Raw genomic sequence first — 21,918 nt, 5'->3', positions numbered from 1 at the left:
CCCCCTCGCAAACCCCTTGTCATGAGACAAAAGGCCTCCTAGGTGAGTGACGGTCCCACTCTAAATATTTCATACAGAGATGAGTTCAGTCTGTTCTGAAGCTCAGCCTGTGGAAGATGATGTGGCGTGTAAATGTGGCCAGACTGCTATCTGCTGTCCATGTTTTAAAATGCAGTGTTGCACAAAGTGACCTGTCCCAGATTATCAAATTCAGGCAGAATTTTTATTTTTGGCACAGAAACCCTAAAAGGTGTGGCATGTCTCCTCTGGGTATAATATCTACATTCTTTATTCTGGTGTGGTTAGAAAACATCTTGGGGAATACAGAAAAGTCCTATGTGTTAGATATGGAAATAAACCACAAAAGTCAGAATGGCAAAACATTTAAAAAAGTAAAGAAATAAAAAATATATTACATCTTTTGCTATCAAGGTATAATAAAATGCATTAAACGTTACATGACACCAGGGTTTCCCTAACTGGGTTTAAATGTAAGAAATTGAGTGAGTTTGTGAGTGGATAAAAAGCTAATATTCAAATCATAAAAAATGTAAAATTAAACTAATTTAAATACTTGAACGCTTTATACCTAATGTAATCATTAACTGACATCAGAGAACTGTAAACAGGAGAATGTGTTGTTAAATTATTGAAATATTACCTTCCTCAGAGATATTTCAGTTAAATATTTATTTCACGGGGTTTGGCTGACAAAAACGGTTCCCTAAATTATATGAACAGACATTAATAAACATGAAAACAACAATGACATTACAAGCCCAAAGTGTTTCAGATTTTATTTAATGTTTGTCCAGACTTCCAGAATCAACACACTGGACATAATGATGACATAACAGCTATCATCAGTGTTTGGTAACTTATTTTTATTTGCATGGTCTTGAGATGTGCTAAATTCTGAAGCACGGTTTACAGATATATTAACACAACATTTGTGAACACAGTCAAAGCGTTCACGCTTTGGATTTATTTATTGGATTTATAAAATATGACATTAAACGTTTTCGTAGCTTTAGAAATGCTTTCGAACGTTTCGAAATGCTTATGTGCGCAATAATTTAGACTTACCTGCATTTATATATATTGTAAAAATGTATAATTTATTATATGGATAAATTGGTTATTGAAAATATATAATTGTTTTATAATAATAATAAGGATTTTAGTCTGAAAAACACAGTATCAAATGAGTTCGTAATCACCAACCACATTTAGTGGGTTGATTACGAACTCATTTGCAATAACCGCTCAAAAAATGACTAAAATAAAATAGTTTTAATTTAAGAACTCCCATTTCCGGTTGACCTCGGACGTAGTTCCTGGTTACCATAGTAAAGTCGCTATTTTGACCCTGTAAACATGGCCGGTAAGGCAACGTTTTTTGAGTCGAGCTTAAGTTTCCCTTCCAGTCGCAACACACAAGGAGTTCAGTCCGCCTCAACCGATACACCAAGGTTCGTGCCTTCATCAAAGGCGCAGCATGAGCTCGACGCTTCCGCGCAGGCGCAGGATCAGATCAGTCGCTGCTTTAATAAACTCCGGTCCTTGAGAGAGACGGACAGCGCGACTCTGAAAACTGAGCTCAACTCACTGTTCGACCAGCTCATCTCAGAAAACTACAACAGCCTCAACCACGACAACATACACCCAGAGGTATGATCAGATCTATGCTCTTTCCCTTAAAGCTGTCAGGTTCAGACAAGCCCTCAGTCTCCCGAGCCCTAGTAAGTTAGGTCCCCTACCTAGACAACACGGATATCTGAATATCTGCTGAATCTAGTGATCCAGCGCGTCTATGATGCCCAACCACACTACTCAGACATTTGGACATTTACATTTTGTACATTTAAATTTGTACATTTATTCAATTAGCAGACGCTTTTATCCAAAGCGACTTACAGATGAGGACAGTGGAAGCAATCAAAAACAACAAAAAGAGCAATGATATATAAGTGCTATAACAAGTCTCAGGTTAACTCAGTACACATAGCAAGGGCTTTTAAATAATATAATAATTAAAAAGAAAACAGATAGAATAAAAAAAGAATAGAGCAAGCTAGTGTTAGAGATCTTTACACATACACACACACACACATACACACATACAATTGCATAATAAATGAAAAGAAAATAGAATACAAAAAGATTAGAAAGGTAGTTAGATTTTTTTTAAGAATAGAATTAGAATAGTGAGTGCTAAAGTTAGAGGGTCAAATAAAGATGGAAGAGATGTGTTTTAATAGTTAGACATGTCACTAACTATTTATTATTATTCCAAAATGTATCACTTTACAACAAACGAGGCCAAATAAGACCGAAACATGCACGTTAGAAATCAGCAAAACTTGAATAACTAAGTTACAGAAATATACAACTTCGAATACAAATAAATTAAATGTTAAGACTGATCTAAGAAATCTCAAATGCACTTATGTACACTACCTGTCGAAAGATGAGCATTATCAAACTTCTGAAATGTTTCTGAAAGAGGTATTTTAGGGTCACTGAGGCTGCGTTAAAAAAAATACAATAAAAACAGTAATATTGTGATTTTTATATTTATATAAATAAATTTACTCCAGGCTTCACTGTCACATGATCTTTTAGTAATAATTCAAATATGCTGATTTGGTGCTCCTTTTTAAAACAGGTTCTTGTTATTATCAGTGTTGAAAATAGTTTTTGCTGTTTCCTTTTTATTTAATTAATTTTTTTTTTTTTTTGCGGATTCATTTTCTTTTTGGGATTCTTTGATGTATAGGAAGTTACATGAACAGCACTCATTCATAAGATAAATCTTTTGCAACATTTTAAATATCATTACTGCCACTTTAGATTAATTTAATGTGTCCTTACTAAATAAAAGTTTTTTTATTAATTTTTTTTTATCTTACATAAAAGTTTTGAATGGTAGTGTATTATGGTTTGCACAAAAATATTAAGCAGCAAAAACGGATTTCAATCTTGATATGATTAAGACATGTTTTGTTTTTACTGTATTACTGAATTTTTGATTAAATAAGTATTGCAGCCTTGGTGAACATGAGACTTCTTTTAAAAACATTTAATAAACTTAATAACTGTACACGTTCATGCAACGTACAGCCCCCCCCCCCCACACCCATACACACACACATATATATATATATACATATGCACCAATTTTTTTTTATCTTAATAGAAACTAATAATAATAAATTAATTAATAAACATGTATAGAAAATGTAACCATTTGTACAATTTCCAGTAATCTCAAAAATGTAGAAAATGCTGTGAGTGAGCATAATTCAGTGGTAGTGGTCATCTAATATGGGTTTGAGCACCTTTCATCTTTCATAGGTTGTGTGTGAGATGCTTATGCATGCAAGCCGTCTGGTTCCTCTCAGCCAAGAGCATCTTATCATCAAACTGAGCCAACTGATTCATCAACTTCTAAACCAGCTACAGGTAGATACACTGTGGCCATATATTGAATATCCATGTGGCTTCTTATCAAGAGGCATCATTTTTTAAATATTTATTTCTTTACTACTTCCAGGTGATAGTGGATGAGCATACGCTGGATGTTTTGGTGTCATACTGCACACGTGCTCTGCACACATGCAGTTCATGGACTCACCCGGAAGTGTTGCTTGCCCTCTCATCACTTGTATATGGCAATGGATCCAGGTGTCACAGAGTAAGAATCACAGATCTGGCAACTCCCACTTTTTTATGCTCTTTATAATCTAATCCTCTTCATTTTGAATCCTGGCCATGCAGCACCTTCCAGAGCTCCTTGGACTGAAGGGTGTTCTGGTAAACTACGGTGACCCCAGCCAGCCTGACATAGAGCTGCGGCGTTCTGCTGTGCATTGCTTAGCTAATCTATGTCTCAGGTGAGCCATGTCCAGTCATGTCATGAATCAAGTCTTCATAAATGCCTGCTGTTTAATATCTATTTAAACTAAAGCCTGAAATACACTATACAACTTTTGCCCAGATCTATGCCCTGATTTGAGTCAGTCTGCAGATTTTGCATTTAACAAGATTTCACAGAAAGTTTCATAATGTATGAGGGGCATCATTTTTTCTATTCAGCCTGAGGAAATCAAAATATGTTTTGAGGAGATTTTAGAACATTTATTCTTTTTATTTATCATGTGTCTTGTAGCGCACCAAATATTTCCCGCATCAGTACCTTATAATTGTTGTCAGCTAGCTATAAGATTTGACTATTACTACAATTTCTAAAAGCAAAGAAACTATTTAGCAGTGTTATGGCCTGTTCATATATAAAAAAGTTAACTATATAACTATATCAGCGCTGGGCCACTTCACAGGGCTGTAATGTTCCATTTATTATAAGCTCACATAGAAAAAAAAAAGTTATTCCAATGATATTTTTCCTCTGTGTCGTTATTGTTACTATATTGTTGTGGACTTATCTATTATAGAATTAGAAGGATACCGGTAATTACAATTTGATTGTCCTTGATGAGAATGTCATTTTAGAGTTAAATGTCTGTTTTTGGTGTGTGTGTGTGTGTGTGTGTGTATTAGTGTTCCTGGTCAGCCGTATTTAGAGGAGCCATATAAAGGTGCATGCTATGGAATCCTCCTGCGGACACTACAGTCCCCCAAACCACCTGATGTGGAGGACATTGTCTTCTGTACAGTCAGTACTGCATGTTTATCTACCGATGCTAGTACCATTAGTCAAGGTGATGTCACGTTAACCAAAGTTTGGCAATGTCCAATTTCTGGTGTCATGGGTGTGGCAATGTATAAAGCCCAGTTTTCAAACCAAGTAACTTTCTGTTGCTCAGCGTGAATTTGCATTACCAACTTGAGTGAAATTTGCGTGGGGAACTTTTTCGCCCGCATGTGTTCCCAATCAAGTTCCCAATCGTACAGATTCTTATTGAAATGACCCATGAGTTTTCTCATAGCAACGGTAAATGTGACCGCACCTTGAAGTCATCGTTCACCTAAAAATGAACATTTTTGGAATCGTATTCACCCTCAGGCCATCCAATGTGTAGATGAGCTTGTTTTTTTTTTCATCAAAACAGATTTTGAGAAATTTAGCATTGCTTCACTTGCTCACCAATGAATCCTCTGCAGTGAATGGGCCCGAACAGCTGATTAAAAACATCACAATAATCCAGAAACTAATCAATATGACTTCAATCCATCCGTTAACATTTAACATGCACATGAAGTGAATGGGTTCATGTGGATTACTTCATGTGGATGCTTTTTAGACTCTCATTCTGTCAGCAAATTTTCTTTTTTAGGTGTACTGTTCCTTTTAATTAAGACCACTGAAGTACTGTCAAACTCTTGGTTATTCCCATTGTCTTTTATGTACTGTGAAAGTTTCTCATTGCTTGCGTTTCAGTTATTACAGAGTGCTCTGAAGGGAACGCAGTATTTTCTCAATGGTGGAAAATGGAAAGCCGTACCGAACCAGGATCTGGGCACCTTATTGGCTCTGCTCAAAGTATCCATACTGTTCTGTTCTTGTTTTTATAGCTGTAGATTTACAGATTGGTTATACAGTTAAAAAATGAAGTTGATAGAATTGCATTCTAATAATTTATAATTGTCTCATTGTGTCCTTGGCAGAGATTCATGTTCTATGGGCTGCCGGGAATAAATGTGGAAATGCCACAGGTGTTGTACCCAGCTCCTCTCCCTCAGTATGAGACTGTTCCCGCTGCAAAACCTGAACCTTCACAGGACTCCGCTTCACAGAAAAAAACGGCTGGGGTAGGTGGCCAAAAGGTTTCATATAAGTGCACATGTGTTAGAAATTCAAGCATAAAGGATGTTTTAAAATCAAGGCTATAATTGTATTATGCATTATTCTGCTTTAGTCCCAACAGAACAAGAAGCGCAAGTCTCGTGGGAAAGGGAAGAAAGCTGGAGCTGAGGGAAAGAATGATGATGACGATCTTAAAACTGGGGGAGGTGGAGTGGATCAGAGTGGTTGGTCTCTCGGCTCGCAGTCCGTTAGTGTGACGTCTCCGTCAGGAGTGACTCCACAACTCTACCCTTCCTGGAAGAAAGGGAGCTCTGACTCTGAATTCTCAGACCCTGAGGGAGGAATGCAAACTAAACTTAGGTTTGACTCTCTACATCATTAGAGCTTTCCTACATTATTAGGTCAAAACAAAACACTTACAGGTGGTAAATGACCTAGAAAAATCTATATATAAAAATATGCATGGATGTATTTTTACATCTTATGTAGAGATTAACTTTTTCTTTCATGACTAATGGTTATTATTTGATTGTTTAAGTGTCCAGTAACAGATTTCTTATTTGCTTACTTGGTTAATTTCTGCTTTGATACGATTAACTAAATGTTTTCAGTACAATAAAAAACATGCATTTTTATTATTATTATTATTATTATTATTATTATTATTATAAGTAATTATTGCATATTTTTTTAATGAATGTTTAATAATTAGTTATGAAATATAATTATGAAATATCTGTTATTCACTTTTTGCATAAGTGTTCAGTAACTGATACTGTTTCTGTTCTGACACAGCTGCAGTTGTCGTTATATGATGAACGAATGAAGGAATGAATATATGAATATGATAAATCGTAATTATATTAGAGCAACAAAAGCCTATGTATTACGAATATTTTTTATGGTTATGCTATTTTATTTTGTGCACTAAATTATCATTTTATTTAAAAATGTAGTTTAATTAATGCATATTTTAATTTTTAGTAATTAATATAATCAATATTATTAATATTTACTATTGTTGTTTTATATATATGCATGTCTTAAGTGTCCTATTGCTGTATTTCTCTTGCACAACTGTAATATTAATCATAATTAAATAGTAATTATACTTATATTACAAAAATAAACCTATTCATTTGGAATATTTTATTTGACTATGCTTGATTGTACAATAAATAACAATAATAATAATTATTGTTATTATTAATGTTGTTGATTGTTATTATTGATCATTATCCAGTTTAAATGCTGAAAAAAAAGGGATACTCCACCCCAAAATGAAAATTTTGTCATTACCGGTAATCACTTACCCCCATGTCGTTCCAAACCCATAAAATCTTCATTTGTCTTTGGAACACAATTTAAATGTACATTTCTAGTGGTAAGGTTGCAGATTGCAACCAATTGCTCAGTTCCCCGCTCACCCCTCCCTTTAGAGAGGCTATACACCTCTGAAAACATAGGTATGTATATTATATTGCATTTCTGTAAATAGATCATTGTAAATATTACACATTGCACCTTTAAGATATTTTGGATGACAACCAGGAAACCAGGAACGTTACGGTTGAACCACTGTTGGCAGATGGACTATTCTGACGGTGCTTTTCATACTGTTCTGGACCTTGACAGTGTTATTTACTTGGCAGTCTATGGGACAGTCACAAGCTTCCTGGTTTTCTTCCAAAATATCTTTGGAATTGTGTTCCGAAGACGAACAAAGCTTTTACTGGTGTGGATCGACATGGGGGAAAGTGATTAATGACAGAATTGTAATTTTGTGTTTCCATTTAAGTATGTTTGGCTGTTGCATAAGAAGTTAATTAGCTACTCTAGTTTTCTGTTTTTTAATGAGACATGATTGCACTTTGTTGTCTTTGCTTTAAATGTAAATGTTTGTTTTGTCTACTGTCTTGTCTAGGCTGTATCAAGCACGTGTGCGGCAGAGTGCGCTGCAGTGCTTCCTGGCTGTGGTCAAGTGTGTTGAGAAACGAATCCTCTATGGATACTGGTCTTCCTTCGTTCCAGATGCTCCTGGGATTGGAGGCCCTCCTCCTCTTACCCTCCTGACCATTGCCCTAAAGGACCCCTCCCCAAAGGTGAAACACACATCCACTGTTGGCCATTTAGTTTCTGACATGAGATAAATATGGCCTATTTGACATTTGAGGTAACACATTTGTTCCTAGGTACGGGCAGGCTCTCTGCAGGTTCTGTCTGCTCTTCTCGAAGGTTCTCGCCAGTTCCTGTCCACCGCTGAAGACACCAGTGCACCCCGCCAGGCCTTCACTCCCTTTTCGGCCACGTTAGCTTCCAGTGTCAGAGAGCTGCACCGCTGCTTGCTGCTAGCACTCGTAGCGGAGTCGTCCTGTCAAACCCTCACACAGGTCTTAAAGGTATTAGAACACACACTCACACCAGTGTCCTTATCATTTACTACAACTAAAACTATTAAAAATACTTTTTGTTACTGAAATAAGGATAAATAAATAAAATATAAATATTAGATGAATAAAATAAAACCTAAAAATATTGAAAATATTGCCTCTTTTGGTGATAAACTGAAGTTACTAAAACTACAACAAAAATTAAAACAAACATTTCATATTTCAGCATAGAAACATTTCAGGAGAACAAAAACAAAGATCGTCTTTTATGCCCTTAATGCCATAGTCCAAAACCTCTGAAGCATGTTTTGGTGGATTTAGTTACTATTATTATTATTATTATTTTTAAATAAAAGATCAACTGGATTTTTTTTAATGTTGTTTATGTTTATATATATATATATATATATATATATATATAAAATCATGAATATAGCCATGCTGCTAAATTATAAGCAAAAACTAATAAAAATGACAAAATATCATAATATTACTTAGTTAAACTACAATTAAAACCAAATTTAACAATAAAAGCACAGCATAGTAAAATAAATACTATTACTAATACCATAATTTCTGTAATTAAATTATTTCTATAATCTATAATAATAACTTTCTATAAATGTATAATTTATACAATTATAAATAACACATGCAGTGGCCTCAGAATAAAGCTAGACCTTTTCTCAGAAGTAACCTAAGCAATTTGAATTGAAGCAAGTTCACTCTCGCAAACTGTAAATCATGTTGCATGATTCATTTAAATACTATCCTTCCATAGATTTGCATCTGATAGGCAAACTCCTACAAATGCATTTGCAATAAGGTCAGCTGTCCACATCTTTTCAAGGCTAATTTTTCACTGTGTGCCTTTAGTAAATCCTGACAGTAGTTTTTTTTTTAATACCAAAAGAGGGTTTGCACTGGTCCAAGCTGTTTGTAAATCTGGTCCAATGAGTTTGTGAACACCATTTGTGTTTTGTCTTTCAGTGCCTTGCCCACCTGGTGTCCAATGTGCCCTATAATCGTCTCAGACCGGGCCTGTTGAGCCCACTGTGGAAACAGATTCGTCCATATGTGCGCCACAGAGGTACTATTACAAGTGGTATTATTAAAAAATGATACAAAAAAATCAGCCAAGTCGAACATTCACCATTCTGCCTCCTCCTCCCATGGTAGATGTGAACGTCCGTGTATCCAGTCTCACTCTCTTCGGTGCATTAGTCTCAACACAAGCCCCCCTCCCAGAGATCCAGCTCCTTCTCCAGCAGCCCGGATCCACATCCACCCTCAGCACCCCCGGCATCAGCACCCCACAGGAGCTCTCTCACAACTGGAGACTTCCCGCCCGGAGAGACGGAGAGGCCTCGTCTCCTGGAGGAGGAGTTGAGGGGGGTCCAGAGGGGCCGTGCTGGCTGTTGCAGCTGTGCGTGAGCCTGGTCACTCAGCCTCGTGAGGAACCCTACTCTGATAGTGACGCCGGCGGGTCTAGTGGAGCGTCGCTGGAACCTTCACCCGTCCGACTTGAAGCCCTGCAGGTGAGTGGTCTGTTTGTGAAGATGCAGCCACAGCATTTGCTCATCATGAAATGTTTATCTTTATTTATTTATATGTGGTTTATTTCAGGTTTTGGCACATCTGGTGAAGGGTTACTTCTCATTGGTTCAGACGTCTCTGTTGGAGTTGGGGCAACTCAGTTCTCGCTGTCTCAAAGAGCAAGAATCTTCTGTGCAACTTCATGGCGCTAAAGTATTGGATCTTTATGTCTTTGTCATTTCCTGTCTTATTGGTGCTTGCTATGGTAAACATGGGATTTTGTTCAAATCACTAAACTTTAAGGCATGTTCGCAATGAAAATTCAGGTTTTTCCAAGCAATGTGTCTTTCTGTGGAAGTACTAAGAGGCCATGGATTCTGAATTTTTCTTTCTTGTTTTGTCATGATAACGACTTAATTTTCTCATGATCTCAACGTAAGTTATTTCCGTGTGATCTCGACATAACGAACATTGTTCTTTAAGTTACAAAACTGCGCCAACAGGTGGCACTATAGAACTGAATGTAATGGCGCTTTTCCACTTCATGGTACGTCACGGTATAGTTCGGTATGGTTCACTTATGAGGGGTTTTCCACGGGTACAGTACCTGGTTCCTTTTTTTAGTTGAGGTTCCAAGTGAACCTTACCGTTACCAAAACGTGACATGTAAACTCTGCTGATCATGGATTGGTTGGAGAGAATCATCGCTACCTGCGTCTCTGAACTTGCGAAACTAACACAACAGAACCGCTAGATTTAAATTGGCACTACCAGCGAAGTATAGAATGCTCATTTTAAACGAGCGCACCTTTTTTAACAACCCAAAAATGTTTGTTTCGTTGTCTGTTGAGGAAGTAAAGCTGTTCCTTTCGTTGATAGCAGAGGAGCAGATCCAGCGAGAGTGTAATGGGGCGATGCGGAATGAAAACGGTTTTTTCCTTGAGTTGCGGCAGTACAAGTGGCAAAATAACAATAAGAACGTTTGAATAATCCCGCCCACATTAAAGCGCTACTAAACTGCAGGAGACACAAACCGAGTCGATCTGAGCCAAGTCGCACCGCACTGTGGAAAAGCGCCATAACTGATGGGGTGTTGTATACTGTATATCAACTTTACTGTACACGTTTGGGACAGAATAAGGACCTTCTTCATGATCGCTATAATTTGTGCAATTTTTCGAAAACAACTTTCATTATGTCGAGATCACGAGAAAATATTATGCCTTGATGATGAGAAAACAACTTTCATGTAGAGATCACAAGATAAATAAGTCGTTATCATGACAAAATAAGAAAGAAAAGAAAAAAGTTATAGTCTATGGCCTGACGTCCGTAGTCTTTCAGACCTGAGAATAAAAAACTACAGATGGGCCGAATAAAAATGCTCATTCTCAGACAGCAGGTGGTGCTTATGGAAAATCAGTAACTACGTCTGTAGTTCTGTTTAGACAATGTAACAGCCGTTCATTCAAATTGAAATGTTTATTGCATCGAATATTCCTCTTGGTGTGAACAGGGTTTTATTCTGCACTGTTTGTGCTGTATGAAGGATACCTCAAATTTTCTTGTGAGCCAATGGTTAAGTGACTAATTCATAAAGATAGTCACTTGATTAATTTCTGAATGAATTGTCAAGTTGAACGGATACATATTACAGTTTTCCTCAGTCACTTTGATACTTTCCTCTAATCATCCTTGAGATTTGCAAAACAGTAAGTGCATTTCTCAAAACAACTCTTACAAATAGCAAAACACAATGGATTACTTGCAAAAGCCAATCTCTTGCTCAAAATCCTTAGTTCATCTCTCAAAAATAAATATCTGTGTCAATGAACGTGTCAGTGCCATCAGAATGACAAGTCCTTGTGTCATAGTTTATAGATAAGACTCAAATTGTTTAGTCATGTTGTCAATATAACAGTGTACTCTGGAGGGATGTTCTGATGTAAACTATGGCAACTGTTTTGGATGACAGTTACTGTATTGAACAGTATGCCATATGCTTATATATCCATTTATCCATTTCAAAAGTACACATTTACACATTACTGCATGTGGGATATTGATTGAAAGAGACTGGATATAATTCCCAGTAACACTTTTACTAGTGGTCTGGCTAAATAAATAAATAAATAACATTTACAATGTCATTGTGATATAGAAAAGGAAAAACAAATATGGGCACAAATTTGTGTTGTCCTCTGTCTATACAGTATAAGCTTTCCAACTGAAGCTTTGAGCTATTTCAGAGAAATGGTTTATCAATGGTTTATCATCTACATTATCTTCATTAGTCAAGATTGTGTAAAAATAAAAATAAAAAGTGTGCTTGGCAGTTTATGACAACTAGATTAACCATTTTGCATTTAATGACTTATACGATGAACTAAAGACTAGATGTTTTGAGGGGTAAGACTAAAGAGGGGTTTTGAGCAACATGACATTAGTAACTGATAATGTAGGAAACTGCAGATAAATGTGCTTAATCAATTGCATGAATGTACAAAAGCAATCGCAACTTGTTCAAAAGAATGAGAAACTGGTTTTATGATGTGCATAAATGACTAGATGATGTGGAGGTTGTACAAGTAGTTTTGAGAATTTCATTTCTGATTTGAGAAATGCACCAAAGTGACTGAGAAAAACTGTATTATGTATGCAATGTTAAATCAAAATGTTTCTGTCTATAGCCAAATTGATGTCCAATTAATTTTTTTACCTGTTAAATGTCGTTTTTGATTCATTTCTTTTTTTTTAATACAATTTCTGTGTATTTTACAAGCTTCTGGAAGAACTGGGAACAGGCATTATCCAGCAGTACAGAGCTGATGCCAACACCACTCCAAGTGCCAAATGTGTGCCAGTGTGTCAGGTAAAAACAAAATGAATGGTGTATGTGATGTGGTACAAAACTAAATTCAAATATCATGATATTGATGTAATGATGGTCTTTTGCCATTTTCAGGTGGTCAAGTTCTGGTCAGAGACCTTGGGTGCTCCACTGATCAGTGCCTTACAGAACGAGCAGCATCCCACCCTACAGACCAGTGCATGTGACACCCTCTCCTCCATCTTACCACAGGCTTTCAGCCAGCTGCCCGTAAGCGTGTTTGACATCTTGAGTTTCCACGTTATATTCATAATATATATATATATATATATATATATCACTGTCTGCAGGATAAGACGCAAGTGCTGTGTATCACAATACTGCTGGGACTGACATACAACGAAAACTCATTGGTAAAGGCAGCAGCTGTGAGAGCTCTAGGCGTATACATCCTCTTTCCCTGCCTGAGAGAGGTACAGGTCAACCTTCTTATATTATGAAAGAGCTTCACTTTTCATTTCTATTAAAGATTAGATTAAGAATATTATATATATTGAATATATATAAAGTAGTAAACGAACCTTCATCCACGTAGAAAAGTACTCTACACTGATTTTAACTTTACTATGTTTGCTCCCTTTTTTTTTTTTTTTTTTTTTTTTTACAACCCCAGGATGTGATGTTTGTGGCAGACACGGCTAATGCCATCCTCACTGCTCTGGATGACCGCTCGCCCAACGTTCGTGCAAAGGCAGCCTGGTCACTTGGCAACCTCACGGACACGCTCATTGTCAACATGTGAGAAAGACAATTGATCACATCTGTTTGTTCCATTAATCTAGTTATACCGATGGTTTTCCTTTGCTCATTTGTCGTCCTCAGGCAGTCAGTGGGGTTGGAGTTTCAGGAGGAGTTCTCTGATATGCTGCTTCTGAACATGCTGAGATCTGCCACTAAAGCTTCAGGAGACAAAGACAGGGTGGGTATTTCTCTTTTACTGTTGCCAGAAGCCTTTTACATGTACTTTTACATGATGTGTTCACAGCATCTTCAAAAGATTTTTAAAGCTGCTAAATAAAATGTATTCCTCCTTAAAACTTGTAAAAAAAAGTTTATTCACTGTGCTAAGTTATGCAACATTTGAGATTTCGGACTAGGAATTCCTGATACAAACCACTGTTGGAGAGAATAAGTTGTTTGATAAAAAAAGATGTTTTATAAGGACAGATAAGATCCAAAAACACATCACCCATCAAAGCCAAAATATTACCAGTAAACAAATTCATATTTAATGTACTTAAATTTTTTATTTTCATTACAGCTCGGAAACTTGATACATTTTATTTATTTATTTATTTATTTTTTCAGTTCTTGGTGAATAAAAAGTTTAAATGAACAGCATTTATATAAGATATTTTTTGGACATTATAACTGTCTTTATTAAATGTAAATGAATGCATCCTTCAAGAAAATATTTATTAAGTCCTAATTCAACTCTTCATTAGTAGTGTATATTTAGCTTAAAGTGTTTTTATTGTAATTATTATTATCAGTTAACACTGGATAATAGGGGTGTAACGGTACGTAAAAATCACGGTTCGGTATGTACCTCGGTTTTAAAGTCACGGTTCGGTTCATTTTCGGTACAGTAAGGGAAAGAAATGCAAACATTAAACTGCAGGTTGTTTAATACTATAAACTTTTTTTAACAATTTGTTTACACTTTTTTTAAAAATACTTTTTAATAAAATATATATAAAATAAAAAAAGAATAAGAAATAATATACTGCTGCAAAGTTCTCCACCAAATAAAATACTCTCAGTCTCAAACCAATATCATATAATAAAATATAATGAAAAATATAAATAAATAAATAACTATGATTACAGTGCAACATTACCAATCCCAGCTTGTAGGCCTGCTCATATTTAAAAAAAATATATATAACTTTTCCAACGTGTAAAGTGCAGCATGAACAGTCTCAGTTTTTAGACATGCTCAGATTTCGTTATTGCGTTGGACCGATCGGAATTAAGAGCAAAGGTCTGTTTAAATGCCGACGGGAGCTGCGTTTGAATTACAATCATTTTTTTCCTAGTTGTAGTGATGTTCACACTCGCGTGATGCATTTTGAAAACCTTAGGCCGGTGACACGCTGGCATATTGCACCTGTCAAACATAGTCTATTTTGCCGTCAATACTGTTGATGGTGTCCTTTATCAGTAGGCTTTATATTTATGCTCAACATGAAGTATAGATATTGTTGTCGTGAAGACAAAATCCTAGTCTATCGGCGGCCTCCCTCTATGTCACCTACAGCAGCAGCAGCGCGCCAGCGCCGCGTCAGGCACGATTCTGGTGTGTAAAGACACAGAAAACGCGAAGCAGCCGTCAAGCAACTGACACGCAGCAGAAATCCATGCTCACGCCACGCAGCCAGTGTGTCACCGGCCTTAGAATCAGCTGCAGGGCGGGATTTGCGCTGAACGCGGAGACTTTCGCCTCTTAATATGTTCATTTGGAAACGCGAAAATGTACCTATGTTCCGCATACAAAATATTGCATTCGGTCATTCGGTACACACGTCCACCATACCGAAAGCCCTGTACCGAAACGGTCCGGTACGAATACACGTACCGTTACACCCCTACTGGATAATAATTATTCATTGTTTTTGATATTTAACTGTGGACATTACTGTCTATTCAAGATGCTTTAAAAACCTGATTTAATCTTTTATTAAGCACCATTTCTTGAAAAATTAGTTTTCTGTAATAACACTTTCCCTTTAAGAGTAGATGTGTAAATCTGTGTAAATTCATGCATGAAGAAAAAATTTAAGTCATCATTTGAAAATAGACCTTTAATAATTATCATTAACACATTTCTGTTTCTTGTTCATCTATCCAAGGTGTTATTAGCCATAACATTAAAATAGTTCAGCTAATCGGTCAGAATTTGAATAGTGGTGCATCCTCATTAAAGGCAGAAACAAAAGCCGCCTTTTCATAATGTATCAAGAGATAATGAACTCCAAGCTTGATAAGGGATTCCTGTGTTGCAGGTAAAGAGCAACGCTGTCCGTGCACTTGGGAATCTGCTTCACTTCCTGCAGCCGGTGCACCTGGGAAAGCCTGTGTTTGAGCAGCCCCTGCAGGAGGCCATGAGGGCACTGATAGAAACCGTTAGAGGAGATGCAACCATGAAAGTGCGCTGGAACGCCTGCTATGCACTGGGCAATGCCTTCAGAAATCAAAACCTGCCTCTGGGTGAGTGAACATTATATTAATTGAATTAAAAATTAAATAAAAAAATCAGGGTAATGCAGCTGTCCTGTCAAAATAAAGAAAAAAACAACGTTTGTTGGAAAAAAATAAAATAAAATTAAGATCTTTAAAAAAACATGTTTTGTTATTTTAAAAAATATAATTATTTAACACAGTTGCTTCATTGCTTATTAATATTTAACAAAGTCTAAAAAAGTAATGATATTATTTAATAAATGTATTAAAAAAATTAATCGTGAAAAATATTTACACATTCAAACATGCATTTTCTGTATATTCAGAGTGTAAGAAAAAAATTATTACTTTTTACTTGATGATATTTAAAAAAAAAAAAAATACTAAAAGTTTAAAGTGGTATAAAGTTTTTCAAACATTTCAAACTAAACATATAGTGCGTGTGACCTTAATTTCATCCACAGCATAGTATGTCTTCAGCCTGGATTTCTTACACATTGAATCATTTTGGAAAAATTAGTTTGTCCACAAGTTGGCAACACGGACCTGGGCTGTTGTTTCACAGTCAGAAAACTACATAGGAGAAGAAACTTTACATGCAACTTTAGTTTAAAGTGTAACTAAACCCCTGGTCAGAGCCTGAATCCACCCACTGGCAATATTTGAAAAGTGGGCAGATCACAGCAGAGATAGAGGGGACGAACTGAGTGCGGGGCTGAGCGGGTGGGCGTGAACCTGAGACCCGCAGTGACGGATGAATTGACAGCTGCTGTCAGAGTCGCTAAAATGGAGAGTGACTGTAGTGACGCAAGTAGCTTTGCAATGGAGCGTTCATTTGAAATAGAGGACTTTTCTCCCTCACCTTCACCTGAAGTGGAGGACGTCGAGGTATCTGTGGACACAGGGCCAGGGCTCAAACTGCGGTCTTAACTCCCGCACCGCGATCGGCACTGTGTCGCTTTTCAGTACGAGTTGTGTGGAGAAGCCCATTTCCACCTCCATTGCGTTGGAGAAACAATCACGCGTAAAATGCAGTTTGCACACTTCAGCTCTAGGCGGGAACTCGCGGTCTTCCAGGCCAAGTGCATGCAACCACTGGCGCCTAATTTTCAAGTCTATTGCAACCAGCAACACTACACCTACATACCATCCTGACCACTGTACTAAATACAGATAAATCTACGCCAACTTGAAGGTATCCTAACTGATGCAATACTATGCTACTAACTAACTATGCTTCTAACAATACTAATGTTACACTAACAACTATGCTAATTAACTACATAGGCTACACTAAATCATCTAAATAACGATATAAATGCTATGCTAAATAGATTCTAAAATACTCTTTCCTGATCGTTTTCAATACTTGCAATTCACGCTCTTCACTCGCTGTGATTTTGACGGAACAAAATGGTTTTATACTGCCAAGGGCGTGGTAGCTCATACCAAGGGGCGTGGTGAGCTGGAAACTGCTTACGTCACCTGCCACCGCTAACGTCACGTACCACCGCAAACATCCAATACTGCATTTCGTTGCCTTGTACCTTACATGTGCAGTGACGATAAAGTTGAATCTAATCTAATCTAATCAATAGGAATCAACTGCAGTAGCCACCATTCAACCCGAAGAGGGCAGCACTCAGACGTTTTTACACCATATATTGTAGAATTAAAACACTTTATACTCAAATGTCAAAAAAGTTACTCGAATCAATGAACAGCACTAATAAAGCCCCATTCTTACAGATTCATTAACTAAAAAAGTTGGTTTAGGGTTTAGTTAACCTTTAAAGAACAATAATAAATTGTGAATAATTTCTTGAGAAGATAGCGCAGACACTGGGTTTTTCTAGTAGGGCTGTAACAATCTACTCAACTTATGTTGTAATACGATATTCTGAAAAAAATGCTAAATACTAAATGAGATTCAAAATTAAATTAAATTTAAAAATAAAAAAATATATATATTTTAAAATTAGAGGTAAACACTGCATTTGAATCGTGATCTGAACAAAGATGCTGCTTACATACAGCATGAGCAGGTTTTTTTTATTTAAATTAGATTTTATCATTTTGAACGCAAGAATGTAAATTCATTGTCTGACAGCAGGTGGCGCTTATATTTGGTTGCCACTGTAAACACTACTTTAATATGCATTATACAGTCACAAGGTAAGAAAATGCCGTCTAAACTTACCTGAAGACAGTCAGTTCCCCTCAAAGATATTTTCATATAAACCTCCACCCCCAAATGTATCGTGATTTATTTAAAATCTCAACCAACGTGAATTATCACATTTTTTTGTCGATTTTCACTGGGCTCAGGGTGCATAGTTACATCTCATGTTTCCAGTGCACATGTCGAATGCCCGTGTTCATGCACGCTATCAAATAGAGTGAACTTTGAAAGGCTTCGGCTGATTTTGGCTGTATGTATGCGTTAAGCATTTGTCAAAACTAAAGTTTACATTAGCCCTTGTTTGCCACCATCTAGAGATCAGAATATCATAGATTTTAAAAGGTGGGTTTATTTGGCCAAGTACATGACCATATAACATTGTCATAATTACCATAATAATGCATGTCAGTAGCTGTGTTTTCATCCACCTATTTTTATGCGCATTTTGGGATGTGGTATAAAAAAACAAAACATCAAGAAGCACATAAATTCTAAAAATGTGCATAAAAAACCTCATCCACTCAACTGGATAAATCACTTTTCATCGGATATGAAAACGTGTATAAACTACAATGGGAACACATTTACCAAAAAAATTCCTTGATGCATATCATAAAATGTGATGTCATGTGACTTTGCATGGCGGGACGACTAACCGGGTAACTGGACTAACCAGCAGACTGATCTCATTAAACAGTATCTGAAATGTTGTTTTGGTTATTCTGAAATGCCAGAACCCAAATCTGTTCTCTAAGTGATTTTGTATAATTATTTAGGTGTAATCCTCCCAGAACTGTCTTCACACAACTGCATTCCCAAACAGCAGGCATCCACCTCCTAAAACAAGATAACATGACCTGTTTATGGTATTTCATCTGCGTGCTCTTTTGTAATTACAATATCATCAAAAAGTGAAACTTGTATATTATATTCATTCATTACACACAGACTGATATATTTCAAATGTTTATTTCTTTTAATTTTGATGATTATAACTGACAACTAAGGAAAATTCCAAATTCAGTATCTCAGAAAATTTGAATATTACTTAAGACCAATACAAAGAAAGGTTTTTAAAAAATTTTGGCCAACTGAAAAGTATGAGCATGTACAGCACTCAATACTTAGTTGGGGCTCCTTTTGCCTGAATTACTGCAGCAATGCGGCGTGGCATGGAGTCGATCAGTCTGTGGCACTGCTCAGGTGTTATGAGAGCCCAGGTTGCTCTGATAGTGGCCTTCAGCTCTTCTGTATTCTTGGGTCTGGCATATCGCATCTTCCTCTTCACAATACCACATAGATTTTCAATGGGGTTAGGGTCAGGCGAGTTTGCTGGCCAATTAAGAACAGGGATACCATGGTCCTTAAACCAGGTACTGGAAGCTTTGGCACTGTGTGTAGGTGCCAAGTCCTTTTGGAAAATGAAAAAGTAAAGTTGGTCAGCAGCAGGAAGCATGAAGTGCTCTAAAACTTCCTGGTATACGGCTGCGTTGACCTTGGACCTCAGAAAACACAGACTCTGGGACCCTGATTTCCAAAGGAAATGCAAAATGTACTTTCATCAGAGAACATGACTTTGGACCACTCAGCAGCAGTCCAGTCCTTTTTGTCTTTAGACGCTTCTGACGCTGTCTGTTGTTCAAGAATGGCTTGACACAAGGAATCCGACAGCTGAAACCCATGTCTTGCATACGTCTGTGCGTAGTGGTTCTTGAAGCACTGACTCCAGCTGCAGTCCACTCTTTGTGAATCTCCCCCACATTTTTGAATGGGTTTTGTTTCACAATCCTCTCCAGGGTGCGGTTATCCCTATTGCTTGTACACTTTTTTTCTACCACATCTTTTCCTTCCCTTCGCCTCTCTATTAATGTGCTTGGACACAGAGCTCTGTGAACAGCCAGCCTCTTTTGCAATGAACTTTTGTGTCTTGCCCTCCTTGTGCAAGGTGTCAATGGTCGTCTTTTGGACAACTGTCAAGTCAGCAGTCTTCCCCATGATCGTGTAGCTTACAGAACTAGACTGAGAGACCATTTAAAGGCTTTGCAGGTGTTTTGAGTTTATTGGCTGATTAGACTATGGCACCAGGTGTCTTCAATATTGAACCTTTTCACAATATTCAAATTTTCTGAGATACTGAATTTGGTATTTTTCTTAGTTGTTATAATCATAAAAATTAAAAGAAATAAACATTTGAAATATATCAGTCTGTATGTAATGAATGAATATAATATACAAGTTTCACTTTTTGAATGGAATTAGTAAAATAAATCACATTTTTTATGATATTCTAATTATATGACCAGCACCGGCATTGTAAACAAAAAAGACCCACTGTGGCTTCTACTACAGCAAATTACCTTTTTATTTGTGACATTTAGCACCAGTTTATCAGCAAGTGATTTTGTTCTCATTGTTTCGCTGGATGGAAATGGTGCTTTATGGTGCAGTTTTTTTTATTTATTTTTTTATTTTTTTATGTGATTATTTCGAATTTTGCGCATTATTTAAAATTCAAACAGTGGTTAAACAAAGTCAAAGCTTTTAGAAAAATTCAGAGTTTACAAGTTGTAATTACGAGTTCTCCAAAGAACTCAAGAACGAAAATTTTTTTAAAAACAATTTTAAAGTTGGGATGTCATAATTCCGGGAATCCATGGCGTGAACCTCTTAAAACGCACCATTTCACTTGCAGGTTCTGCTGTGTGGTCCAAGGAAGCCTACTCTGCCCTGTCCTACGTTGTCACATCCTGCAAGAACTTCAAAGTACGCATCAAATCTGCTGCTGCACTTTCTGTTCCATCAACGCGAGATCGCTATGGTGATGCTCAACAATTCGCTGAAGTGTGGCAAGCTTTGGCTCAGGCCCTTGAACACAGCGAAGAAATGGAGGACTTCCTTGAATATCGTTACTGTGCTAGCTTACGCTCACAGCTCTGCCATGCTCTCCTGCACCTTCTCTCTTTATGCCAGCCTAATGACCTTCCAGCGCTGAAGTCATCACTGAGTGACCAGTCCAGGCCAGTACTACAGGGCTTCATGGTTCACTACCTTAGCAATAAGGGTGTAACTTTGGCTGCTGGGGTTGATGGTGCTGCAGGGGAGGAGGCTGGGGATCATGCGGTGCCTGAAGATGGTTTGATGGTGCTCAACGAGACGCTGACCAGGCTGAAGGGACAACTGGAAGAGGCCGTGTTGGACAGCAGTGAGGATCTGAAGACTGTGGTGAATTTCCTCGAGGATGTTATGAGGAACTTTGAGGAGGTGAAAGAATCGGACAGCAAAGATTTCTCCCTTCTGCTCAGCAAATTACCACAGTGAAAGTGAAAATACATCTGTGATGAAGCCATGTGGCATGACTGTCTGAGGTCTAAACTGCCTTTTAGATTTTATTAAAAATGTATATATTAAAATATATGTCAAAGTATCAAAGAAATTCCTGTGAGCCTCGAGTTGTACCTTTAAAGGAATAGTTTACCCAAAATATGAAAATGTACTCCCCTTCAGGCCATTCAAGATGTAGAGGAGTTTGTTTTTCATCGAAACAGGTTTTGAAAAATTTACTTTCTTTGAGAGAGTACTTGCTGTGCTCTGAATGGGTGAGAGTTCAAACAGCTGATGAAAGCGTTACAATATTCCACTCCCATCCATCAAATAATGTCTTGTGAAGTGAAAAGTCTAAGTCATTTTTATCTTTAAACTGTTGCTTCTGGACAAAATGAGTCCATAATCCATATCAACTCTTCATCCAGGGAAAAGATCCATCCCCTTTTGTCCTCTCACAGTAAAAAAAAACTTAATTTCTCCAAATCTGTTACGAAGAAGAAACTAATTAATTTGCGTCTCGGATGGCCTAAGGGTGAGTATTTTCAACAAACTTACATTTTTGGGTGAGCTGTTCCTTTGAAACCAATATCAATTTGAGTGATTTGACACAAATAAAAACACAATTGCAGATTATAGACAAATAAAA

At 37.0% G+C, this 21,918-nt stretch overlaps 1 protein-coding gene across 1 annotated transcript; it reads left to right on the top strand.

Moving 5' to 3' along the window:
* Window positions 1–1,346: 1,346 nt before the first annotated feature.
* heatr6 (HEAT repeat containing 6) lies at window positions 1,347–21,697 on the top strand. The gene is made up of 20 exons (XM_059541922.1): window positions 1,347–1,671; window positions 3,358–3,465; window positions 3,557–3,697; window positions 3,781–3,896; window positions 4,561–4,675; window positions 5,402–5,503; window positions 5,629–5,772; window positions 5,880–6,127; window positions 7,692–7,869; window positions 7,960–8,166; window positions 9,148–9,247; window positions 9,337–9,695; window positions 9,784–9,906; window positions 12,476–12,565; window positions 12,659–12,793; window positions 12,874–12,996; window positions 13,197–13,321; window positions 13,406–13,502; window positions 15,589–15,793; window positions 20,641–21,697. The coding sequence occupies exons 1-20, from the start codon at window positions 1,378–1,380 to the stop codon at window positions 21,264–21,266; spliced, it is 3,636 nt and encodes a 1,211-aa protein (XP_059397905.1). The 5' UTR covers window positions 1,347–1,377; the 3' UTR covers window positions 21,267–21,697.
* Window positions 21,698–21,918: the final 221 nt, after the last annotated feature.

The sequence above is a fragment of the Carassius carassius genome, chromosome 47 (assembly GCF_963082965.1).
Source record: "Carassius carassius chromosome 47, fCarCar2.1, whole genome shotgun sequence".
Lineage (NCBI taxonomy): Eukaryota > Metazoa > Chordata > Actinopteri > Cypriniformes > Cyprinidae > Carassius > Carassius carassius.
The sequence above is the reverse complement of the archived record's forward strand: the minus strand, read 5'-3'. Positions and strand labels throughout refer to the sequence as shown.

What these genes read in the sequence shown, in the direction of transcription:
- heatr6 (XM_059541922.1), top strand. Translation starts at nt 1,378, where the DNA reads ATGGCCGGTAAGGCAACGTTTTTTGAGTCGAGCTTAAGTTTCCCTTCC. An exon ending in GGAATGCAAACTAAACTTAG is followed by an intron (nt 6,128 to 7,691) that starts GTTTGACTCTCT and finishes TGTCTTGTCTAG; the next exon opens with GCTGTATCAAGCACGTGTGC. An exon ending in TCCATATGTGCGCCACAGAG is followed by an intron (nt 9,248 to 9,336) that starts GTACTATTACAA and finishes CTCCCATGGTAG; the next exon opens with ATGTGAACGTCCGTGTATCC.